This window comes from Hetaerina americana, unplaced genomic scaffold (assembly GCF_022747635.1).
Source record: "Hetaerina americana unplaced genomic scaffold, ioHetAmer1.1.p SCAF_5, whole genome shotgun sequence".
NCBI lineage: Eukaryota > Metazoa > Arthropoda > Insecta > Odonata > Calopterygidae > Hetaerina > Hetaerina americana.
In genome coordinates this window covers 87,001,906-87,014,122 of record NW_027287095.1, presented here as the reverse complement: position 1 = coordinate 87,014,122, position 12,217 = coordinate 87,001,906, and the positions used below count along the sequence as shown (strand labels likewise).

The window sequence follows — 12,217 nt, the reverse complement described above, 5'->3', positions numbered from 1 at the left end:
GTTTGGAGAGTCTATTAATTTAGATTAAGGCATTTCCAATGAGTTTACTTTGGGAAATTTTTCCTGCATGCAGGTCACCAAATCATCCCCAGTGAAAATCATTTTGAAATGAGAATCTGTGGCAATAAACATGATTTTTTTAATCATTTTGAAGCTAAAAATAAGAAGTCTGATTATGTACCTGGTTGTATGAATCACAAATATTTCCGTGAAATTCGGAAACTTGAAATGATATCTTTTGATGAAATGCATATAATGTTTTCCAGTCATATTTTCCTAAAACAAAAGCCATGAAATTTATTTAATAAGCATATATGAGTAGGTTCTCATCTTTTACTGCATGTAGCATAAACAAATGAAGATTTTGTGTGTACTTACGGTGAAAAAATTAAATGGATGGTGAGTTTGCTTGAAGTCAGCCACCACATTGGTGTTTATCAACCTGTCTATTTGCATTTTCACTCTCCATTAATGTTCCTATGAAAAACTAACACTCCTCTTTCTCTCTCTCCTCGGTAGTGTAACAAAGCAGAGGGCGGTGTAGACGGTCCACAGTCCGGTGATAAAGAGTGCAAGTCTGAATGCGTGACGAAAGCTGAGGCCCCCGTTGGCAGTGGTGCACGTCCCAAGGACAGGAATGGGCAGAACGGGAGTGGATCGGAGGGGGGCGGAGGGAGGGATGGTGGAGGGGAGGGGGAGACGACGGAGGAAGAGGAGGACGAGCTGGAGGCAGTCAAGGGAGGCGAGGGGGAGGAGGCCGAGTAAGGCTCGCTCATACCCTTTCTTCCAGGGTTCAGATCTGGGGCAAAGTTTGATTACGTTTCACTCAACTGAAATTTAAAATGTGGTCTCCCACAGAATATATTTTTGCTCAGCACAGGTTTTCTTTTGTGTGAGAAGTGGATATTTATATCACCACCCCAAATGCTTTTAGCTCCCATAATGTGAAAGTTTAGTGTTAATGAGAGTTTATTAGCATCATAACTATTCTCTAAGTTGTGTGATCTCCATTTTTCATGACAAGGAAATCATCTTTTCCTCAAAAATATCACCACTATATAAAGAGAAATATAATTACTTACATGAATAATTAAAGTGGCATCAGTTAAACCTTCTTGACAAATATGCTTAATAACCCACAAATGGTTTAGATACTAATGGAGAAAGGCATAGGAATAATGTGCACAAGATTTATTTTAATATGAGCTAACAAGAATTTAAGTTTATGCATAAAATAATGATACTGCAGGTATGGCTGGAGCCCTAACACCCCCTGCCACATGACCTTGCAGTGGCTTGCAGGGCATTGTGTAGACGTAGAAGTACAAATGACTAAATTGTTTAAAATGCCTAACTGCACCCTGACCTTCTTTTCCTGTGAACTTCGTGTTGCAATCAACCCTGTGACCCCAGCCTCTCCAACTAGGCACCCAATACTTGTTCTAATCCCTTGGTATCCATCCTTCTCCCAGACATATATATTATCTGATTATTTATAAATTTGTATAATAAAATTCTACTCAGTTTGGCAGTGTTACCGAGAGTTGGTATCCCAGCATCCCCATCGCATGATTTTGCAGAGGCTTGCGGATGATGATGAAAATATCAAAAGCTTTTTTTCAAAACATTCATACTACCAAACACGCAAAGGAACAATAAAAGATCTTCTTGGACCTAGTAGTCAAAGGGGTGACACTCATTGCATTGCTCAATAACATGATTCAATGCCTCTATGGGAGGAAAACCAGCAGGCCAGGTGGGAGAATAAAAAGGCTAAATGAGCAAGAAGATAAAATGAGCATGACCCTGGTATTACAGAATTCCTGGAGTACATGTTTTGCTAGTCAATGTCAGAAGAAATAATCTCCTTGAACTGAGAAATAGTTGCAATTATTCCTTGTCTTCGTTCCTTGCAACCACCTAATCCCTAAATTATGCCTTGTGGCACCTACACAATTTGGCATTGCACTCCAGATGATGTCTTTATATTGAAGCAAAGTAAAATATTCTACTCTTATCCTATGAGCTTCTAAGGGAATTTCTGCTTTTTTGTGGTCACCCTTTATTCCCATCTGCCAGTCTTCCTAGATGTTGCAATATTCCTCTTCCAATCCTTGACCCCTCCTATTTCAAATACTATTTTTGCTTTACTCTCCATGTTTTTCATAGGCCATCTATGTTTCCATCTTCCTGGTAATGTCCATTATAACAGATTTCTTGACCATCTTCCCTCGTCCATTCTTCAAACATGGCCATACCATTGAAGAGCTCTACCTATGGATTCTTTATACCAATGATTCTCTCACATCTGTAACCTTTCTAATATCTTCATGTGTTTTCCTTTCTAACTTTGATATCTGGCTCCTGTCTTCATCCCCTGCATCTCCACAGCTTCTATTTTAATTTTCAGACGTTCACTCATAGTCCAGGCTCTCTGCCCCATGGGTCCCTACCACTGCTTGCACAATTCTCTTCTTCATTTCGTCAGATATAACTCTGCTCCATAGGGCCTCATTAACATTTCAATTTCTCGTCTGACTTGAAGTGTGTTCTCTGCATTCCATATCATATTCATACCTTGCGAATACAGGAACAATGCAGTATAAGCACTTAAACTGTTTTATGAACTGGTGGTTCCTTGTACCAGATTTATATCTTTCCCATCTCCTAATACCACCAGATGTGTATTCAGTTTTCTTCATTTTCCCTCGAAGTCCTCCTCTTTCAAAGACTTCAAATAACTTTCTTATCACTAACTTAGCATCCTGCCTACTTTGAGCAATCAAGGCCTGGTCATTTTCAAACAGTGGTGAGCATGGAAAGGTGAAATTAAGCTTTATATGGCTTTTTTTTAGATTGACTACATGCAAAATTTTCCTTTAGCCGTAATGGGTTTTTTACGCCATTTAAAAAGGGAAAGGAAGCAGGTAAAATTAAACTTGGTGTGGTGATTTACAGGGAAATTTAATCTCTCAACAGTGACCAGTCACACATTCAAAATCGCCAGACACTGACGTTCACAGCATAATTCCATGAATCGGTTTACAATGAAATTAAACCTGTTGCCAGGGACCAAATTCAGGGTCCACAGTATTGTTTTCATTGTCCAACTCTTCTTGCGCATGTATTTCAAAACGGTTGCGGGATATGCCACAACCTAATCTTGGTCTGTTGGGTGTCTGAGTCCTTTAGTCCTTCCTCAAATTCAGCCATTTCAGATAAAATATCTTCTTTCCTACAACATCTTCCCAAATCTCTATGGTCAACTATTTTGTTATAGCTTTATCTCTTCTCTCCCTTCCTGAAATCTCTTCAGCTTCTTTCGCAATCAATCGCTTAGCATTCCAGCCCTCATTGGTTGCAAGCAGCCTCTCCTTGAGTCTTTTTTTTTACTCTCTCTTCCTACAGCAAATGTGTAGCATATGTATTTTGGATCGTCAGCTATTGTCGTTTCAACACCCCACTTCTTCTTATTGCATTGCATTTTAGCCTTGATTGTTTAGGCTATTTCCGAAGCAACTAAATGATAATTCGATTTTATTTCTGCCTTTAATCCTATATACTGAACAATAATTAAATTTAATTTTCTAAAATTACATATTCTTCAATTTATTTCAGATTCCTCAATTAATTAACCAAAGTATACTTATGAATTTCTTCATGCTTAATGTTTGTGTTCCTGAGAACACATTACTGATCCTTACAGGAATCAATCATTCTTCTCTCAATATCATATTCTTTATCTTCTCCCCAATGACATACACATCTTCATCATTCATTCTCCTTCAGAATTTTCCAAGTATACATAAACCTTTTGTGGTGATTAAGCCATGTGGTGGTGATGATAAACCCCTGTAATCTGACAAAATTCAATTGCTTTCTCCCCGCAGTCATTCTTCATTCCCAACCCGGAATCCACCTCCTCATCACCATCTCTTCCTTTACCTACCATCGTATTCTTTTCCCTCATCACTATAAAATGTTTCTCTGCAGAAACACTTGCAATTATACCCTCTAACTGATTGTATACCCTATCTACTTCTTTCTCTTTATGGTTGCTTTGTGGCATAAATACCTGAGCAACGACCAGATTCTACCTGCAATATGCTTACACTATGCTTCTTCCAACCTTTTCATTCCTTATTATGGCAACCTCTCCTGGACTCTCTTCCCCTCCACTGTTTGTTACTCTATAGCTGTCACTCTAATATCCCTGCTATTCAGGTCAACCGGGCTGAAATATTTTGTTGTCAGGACTCAAACATAGTTTTTATATCCATCTTATTAATCTTTGGAATAATAATTGAGGTGGTTTCCCATTGCCCTCCTCAATGGTGATTTTAATGTGACATTGTAATTCCCTGGCCCACTGGAGTCAGATGCCTTTGCAGCTGCCTCCATGAGGAACAGACACTGCATGGACTACCTTTTGTATGGCTCCTAACCTTTGACCTACAAGGATGGGTGACCCTACCCAAGAAGTATAAAACATCTTGGTCTTTCCCTTAAATAAATTATCCCTGAATAAATGGATTGCAACTTCGAACCTTTGAAATTAATGCATTTTCTGTTGACAAAACATATAAACACTTAAGGAATTGGTAATGAATTTGAAAAACTTTCTAGGCATACAAAATTTGTCTGGTAACTGCATAGAATATTTGGATGAGTTGGTCCATCCTAAATAGACCGCAAATGACCTCAGCTGTTGGTCACCTCCCCTAAATCTATTACTACTGCCTAAATAGACCATGTCCTGACAATGACCAGGGTACCAAACTGGAATAATTTAGAATGCTCTGTTTGCTACATGTTTGACGAAGTGGTACCAATGGATGATTCTGAGAATTTTAAATAGCTGACCAATCTGAATATATTTTTGAGAGTCAGATGAATAAGTAATGAAGGGTTTTTAATTATACTCACTCATGTCAAAATGATCAAATATTTTCATAAATGTTTATAAAAATATATATATATCTATTCAGAATGACTGAATAGTACTCAGTTTTTCTTTGCAATTTCTTCATAAAATACAAATATTGATAGAGCATTCTCTGACCTGCAAAGTTAGTGGTCAAACGAGAGGAATGCATTTAATGTTACTATGCGTGTGTAGGGTGTTCTGTTTTTTTCTGTACATTATCAACCATTACGTAATGAACATATTTCTATGCATGTCTTCGAGAGTTGAAAAGGGAAATTGAAAGAAATTATTTCACAAGATAAATATGAATGGGCTAATCCAAAATTGTTCATGTGTTTGTTTATTTTTCTTCTTACCATGTCTTATCTGCTAAATGAATGTTGGCAATCATTTCTCAATTGGTCACTATTTGAAACAGTTTGAAGGGAGATTTTTTGGTACCACACCCATGGAGTTTTTAAGCTTTAAGTTTCTTATTCTTAAATTTCATTATACTAGGTCCTTTCCCTCCTTTGGATCTTAATTCTTATGGTGCAGTGAGCCAGATATTTTTTTTCATAATTACTGGCTATCAATCTGAGCTTTGGTTCGTAGCATCTCTCCAAACTGTGACCCTGTTCCTTGCCAATCTCTAATAGATCCTTGCACCAACAATTTCCATTACTTGATTGCCTCTTGTAGTTTATCCTTCCTATATAATTCCTCTCCCCCATGTTTCCTTCATTTTTAGTCTTTGGTAAGATTTCTTACTCCCAAGATGTGTCCAATTAGTTTCCCCCATTTTGCTGTCAACATGTTCTCTCCTTACATGCCCTTTGGAGTATTGCTTCATTTGCATACATGCATATCAACTTTATTTACCTAATTCTTTCATTGCACCACATTTCCAACGCTTCCAATTTTCATTTCTCCGCTCCTCCTGACATCAATGATTAATTTCAATTTATCCTCTTTTTGAGTAGTTTCAGGTGTGATGTGGTGGAAATCGAACAAAATGAATTACTGATCGTAGCACTTTTCCCCCTGATAACATTTTTATTTTATGACCGGGTTTGGATGTTTTACATCATAATCAGGTAACAAAATGAAGTTGTGTGCCATCTTATATACATTTAACATTCCTAGAAGTAGTATTTTAGGGGAGGCGACCGACAGCTACAGTCATTTGTGCCATTAGAGATGGACAGGAAAGGATGAAGGGTGGAGAGAAACCCGGCGTTGGCATTAGCCTACTCTTTACGATAGGCGCCATTGGGGTCCGCAGCTTAACGTCCCATCCGATGGTTGGCGTACTCACTCAAAGTGCCCTTCACAAAGCACCTCAAGTAAGGATCAGGATACCACTCACCAATATTCGACGCCGCCGAGATTTGAACCCGGGCCTTCTGGTTGGGAAGCTAGTACGATAGCCACCGCACCATCTCGATCCCCTATTTGAAATTCCTCCTGCCTCATTAATTCCCCTCGTTCCGGAATGTTAAATGCATATAAGGCGGCACACAACTTCATTTTGTTACCTGATGATGATGTAAAACATCGAAACCCGGTCGTGACATAAATTTTATCCAGTGGAAAAGTGCTACGACTAGTTATTCATTATCCTCTTTTTTTATAAAAGATAGGAATGATCTTTATTTGTGTTGGTTTTTCGACAGAAGTCGTTGGTAATGTCCTCCTCCGCATCCCCCTTAATGAGACGATTCGTAGCTTCCAGTAGGAAGAGTGATTGACACGCCTCCGTTTTTTTCCCTCAGCGCCCTCCTCGACGAAGCCCAGCTTCGACAGCTGGAACCCGAGCACGCCATCGCCATCCACTCGCTCTATCCGGCCAACGACATGGAGTCCGTCGAGGTGTTCGAGCGCCTCATCCGCGCCCTCCCCGCCTTCGGGGTGTTCTCCTCCGACGGCGAGCTAGCCGCCTGGATGGTCCAGAGCTACTACGGCGCCATGTTCTCCATGCAGACGCTCCCGGCATTCCGGAGGCGGGGCTACGGCCTCCTGCTCGCCCGCCGCCTCACCAGCGCCGTCCTCGCCCGTGGCTACATCCCCTTCGTGGTCATCCGACCTGAAAACTCGGCCTCGCAGAGCTTATACGCCAAGCTGGGCTTCCGGCGGCGCTACGAGACGGTCAGGGCCATCCTGAGGCCCAAGGGCTGGCCCCGGGGGTCGGAGGACGGGGAGGAAGCGGTTGTGCCGGAGGCGGCGGCCGGGGCGGTGGCCAGGGCCGAGGAGGAACTGCTCTCAGAGGCGGAAGTCCCGCAGCAGGGGAGGGCGCCGCAGAAGACCCCGAAGGGCCCCACTGGGGGCGGAGAACTCCGGGAAGCCGAAGTGCCGGAGGTCGGAGGGGGTCACTGAGTACGATCTACCCGCCCGTTTCATCCCTCTCGCTCGCTCTCTTCCCTCATCCACCACTCCCCCCCCCCCTCCCGTCCTAGGAAACACACCCAGGGCCCTCTCTCCATGCGAGGAGAATGATAAGAAGCACCCCCCCCCTCCCCCCCCCCGCCCCCTCCGGACACGCGCCTTTATAACTACGCACACACGCGGCAAACCCCCTTCTCCTCCTCCCCCCTTCCTCCTCCTCTCCCCTCCCACCCCCAAATTGCATAGGGGAGAGAAGAGATACCCCTCTCTCCACCCATTTCCCCCTCCCTTCCCATCTCCCCCTTTCATTCGACCTCTGACACCTGCGAACCGCAAATGCGCATGATCGAACAAATAAATATATTCCAAAAAATATATAAATAATAATAATTTTTTATATTACTACTACTACCACCACCAACACCACCACAACTTTCACATTCCTCCCATGACATTCCAACCATTTCGCAACGTCGAGTTGGCTTATTATTTTTATTTCTTGTAATCCTTAAACAATTCCGTTCTACTGCAAAATCTAGTCGAATATTAGGCATTTAATACTCTCAAGTACTCCCTCCGTGCCACTAATTTCTCCAACAGCAAGACTCCAATACATATTCCAAAGTTAACATTCCGTGAATTTAGTGGCAGAGGAAGAAGTTTGTAATAAATGCAACATTCACAATGTCTTCACTGTTTTGCAGTTATACTATTGAACTAACCCCTAGAAAAACTCATTGGTAAAACAATGGTAACGATGCATTTAATTTTTTATTAAAAAGAATTAATTGAGAATACATTTGCCGTTTGATGATGATGGTGTGTGTGTCGATGGCAAAAATTTAGTTCCATTTTTTTTTTTAAAGCTGAAGGAAGATGCTGTAAATCGAAAATCGCTCATTCTAGAGCAAAGAAATATAAATATATATCAAAAATAAATAGTTGACTTTTATGCCATCACGATGACACCCACTGCGCATGAGCGCTTTCATATGTCGTTATTACCACATTCATTCACATGCTAATACACGTAGGGCTTGCCTTGAACTTTGTTGGGATTAGCTGCGGGTATGTGGCAAATTTTAAATAAATTATTAAGTCACGTCTATTGAAACTTGTGATACATCCGGCTGCCACCACTGCAGAAGGTAATATCGCAAAAAATATCAGTCAACGGCATTCTGCACAGCATAGTTTGCAAGGACACTTACCAAGCAATTAACAAAGACAATTTAAAATTATAATATTCTACTACCTACTACACTGTCCATTAATATGACATCAATTGATTTGAACATGTAAATTCCAACACAATGCCCTCAGTAAAATCCTTACATTATAAAAATCTTAACATTATACCCTAACTGTATAATGAATGTGTGAATCTGTGATCCTATACTTCCTAACTTGCATTAAACCGAAATTTTCTTGTTGTATTTCCATCAAGACTTGAAGAACCGAATATGTAAATCAATTAAATGTGGTCTCGTCGTGCAGCTCATCAAGTGTTACGTAGAATGCATTGGGGGAGTGTTTTATGAAAACGTTTACAAGAGACAAGGGACCAATGATGATCCATTGGATCCATTGGAAAGTATCTCAAAGTGGAGAAGAAAAAGAGTGTGAAGTACATTTTTCAAGTACTTATCGATCAATGTTCTTATGACCTGCTGCCGGGCAGTAGGGAGGGCATTTTTAATAGTTTTATTCATCAATTTATCCTGGCAGATGGATGGAAGCACGCTAACCCAGATTGTCATTGCATTTAGCATCAACAGCAGAATAACCAGCTTATACATCATTCCGAGCCGAAGCGCTCTCAAATTTATTCCCGCAAGTTTTGTGGGAGGCTTCTTAAAGAGCAGTAGTATATAGAATCTTGACCAGCTTGTGAGCATAATAGGTTTTTTCAATCTCAAGCCAAATCAGGGAAGTTACCCCAGTTACGGGGCAAAGAAAGCATATAAAATAATCCATAATCTCAACAAGTTATTACTAATACAGTTTGAAGTCATTACAGACGGTGGTGTGATATCAAAATGAAAAAAAACACCCTCTCCTCTCTCTCTCTTCATATCTCTCTCTCTCTCTCTCCTTATATAAACATAGTGGGCCTGAGTGTTTGTTTATTTCCCATGGTTGAGTGGGACTCTCTGTACATTATCACAGTATGCATTTGTTGTTTTTTAGCATTTAAAAAAAAGGAGGATGAGGAGGAAAAACTGAACCCACTTTTATCACACCTGACGTGAGATACTTACTTAGCAAAAGATGTTTAAAGATTGTGGTGGGTACCTCTGTCAAGACACTAATGTTGTTCTGGAGCAAGAAAAATTTTTGATGGAAAATGCATTTCACCATTGTAATATGTATATCTATATACCTGTTGGTTGTTCAGCAGTGGAAGCACAATCTGGTTTAGCAGGCAGAGCCTACTTTCTGCAGTTAGGATGGAAATGGTTTGGGCAATGTCCAAACTGTATATTATCATATCCTCTGTGAGTAGGATAACAGTATGTGATCAGTAATATATTTTTATTTCAAAAACTCGGTTTGCTGTACTCAAAGTACGTACAAGGAAGAAGGCAAGTTAATTTCATAAAAAAACACTGCCTTGTTGTTGTAAGTGTGAATAAAATACCTTTTGCCCACCGTTTCTGTCTGATTTTTTTCTTCTAATCCTGAATCATATAATTTTTTTCCAGTGGTCTGTCACTCCAAAAACTACAGAGGTACTTGCAATTGCATGGGGGAACATAGACCATGGAAAAGGTTTTGCAAGAGTATTTCAATGAACAGTTTTTTATGTAGAGTAAGCGATCATCAACTCTTTCATCACATCACTCTCCAGGTACTGAGATTCTTGCACACTTGACAAATAATTGGATTGTGATATTTTTTAGGACTAAATTCTCAAATCATGACAAAAAGTGACAATTACTCTGCATATTCTACAGTCAATATATTTTGCAATTGTACAGCTGCTTGAATTGTCATTATTTCTGAAATAAACTTAGGTCATTAATGGAAAAATTGAAGAGCACAAGTGCAAACCTTTGTGTAATTTTGTAGATAGGTAAATAAGGTAAGGTAGGTATGGCTAATAAGGAATATGAAGAAAGCTTGAAACTTGAAATCAGGTTTAGGATTTTGATAGAATGTGGTGAGTCTACTATTTTCAGATGCAAGAGGCACTTTAAATATGGAAAACTCACCAAATTAGTTTACTAGAATCCATACCCCCTGATATCATTTCTACATCTACATCAGTACCCTTTGAGCCACCAAAAAGGTGTGTGACAGGGGGTGCAGTACCAGGAGGAAAGGGTAAGGGGTGAGAGGGTTAGGGTTTTTCAAATGGGTGGGGGAAGGTGGGGGGAACCTACAATAAAATACAGATATATAACCCTGCGCAGTCCCTACCTTATAGGCTAATTGTGTCAAACTGACTCCTGGGGGATTGTGATTACAAGCATTCTGGTCTCTTATTTTTCTTGTAAAACCTGTCAGTCTTGCAGTCAATCTCTATAATCTTATATTCGTGATCCCTCCAACCAGAATACATTTTTTCATTTCATACTAACGTACTATATTTGTGATCCCTCCAACCATAATACATTTTTTCATTTCTTACTGATATATTTTATTTGTGATCACTCTGACCATAATACGAATTTCAAATTTCTTTCCTTAAACTCTCTAAAAGAATCATTATGCTTTGTTTCGGTTAAGTGTTCAAATGAAAACGGGAATGGAATAGAGAGATTCCTGGCTGATGAATTCAGTCTTTGATTTTCAGAAAGAAAAATATTTTGTTTCAAAAATTCTTACCACTACTGTAAGAAAATAAAAGGACATATTTTATTTAGTGTTGATTCTAGATTTTGATTTATCTTTTATTAGTAATTGAAATTATTGCTGTTATTATTAGTACTCTAAAAAAATTTTTGCATAATAACAAGTTTCAATGGATACTAACTTTACGCTCATCCAAAACTTGCTAGTTTTCCAGGTTCTAGATGTATTAATAGTACAGAAATAATTAATGGGCATCATTGCATATTTTCCTCTCATAGTCATCGTGTATACCTAACATAGGCATACAAAACGTAGCCAAGGAATAATAGTTCCTACCTCTGTGTTGCTGAGATATATTGGCATGCTTTCAATGGCAAAAGAAGAAAAAATGAATGGCTACTTCATTGAAAGGATAAATTAAGGAAGAACAAAAATATCCAATGACCATACTCACAATAATAAGGGAGTTATATTAAATTTTAGGAAATTTCTAAGGAATAGGCATTTGCCCATTATTTATTATAATGCAGTTGATAGTTCTAAGAAGTTAATTTTTTCTTCAAATTACTTATTTTATCAGTATTTTTTTCAAGTCAGAGTATAAGTTGCTCACATGCCCTAAGTCAAAGGTTTGGCATGAAAGTTTAAATGCCATTCACACAATATCACATATTGTCATGCCATATTGATTGGCAGGATGCAAATGGGAGTGATGATTAAATTAATTGGCATGGGGGTAGGAGAAATTGTGGAGGGGCAAGATAGTCAAATGTGGAGGGAAAGGAGGGGAATTGAGAGGAGAGGAGTGTGGGTGGCCATGGAATGGAATATACAGGATATACGGAAGAGGGAGATTGATGTAGTTCGCGACTGGACAAGTAGACACGGGTAGATTTTAAAGAAAATGTCTGCGATGGTTTCAAGCTCTCAAATTTTCTCTCCCAAAACCTTTCTGGGCTTCAACCTATCCATGGACTAAAACTGTAATGTGGTGGAAGGGCTTGCATGTCCTGATAACTCATAGAGCTGTGCTTGTTGTCCTTAGGTCAAAGGATAGGAGCTAGATGTAAGGTAAAGTGTCTTTTCCTCAGTGAGTTGGCTGCCACATCCTTATATAAGATGTACACA

The 12,217-nt window shown here is 39.5% G+C and overlaps 1 protein-coding gene across 1 annotated transcript in view; it reads left to right on the top strand.

Moving 5' to 3' along the window:
• LOC139693767 (uncharacterized) overlaps positions 1–9,947 on the top strand; it is a 425,657-nt gene extending 415,710 nt beyond the window's left edge. The window contains exons 4-5 of the mRNA XM_071592039.1: positions 520–761; positions 6,682–9,947. Of these exons, the coding sequence (XP_071448140.1) occupies positions 520–761; positions 6,682–7,282 (843 nt within the window). The 3' untranslated portion in view covers positions 7,283–9,947. The remainder of the gene's footprint in view (positions 1–519; positions 762–6,681) is intronic.
• The last annotated feature ends 2,270 nt before the right edge of the window (positions 9,948–12,217 follow it).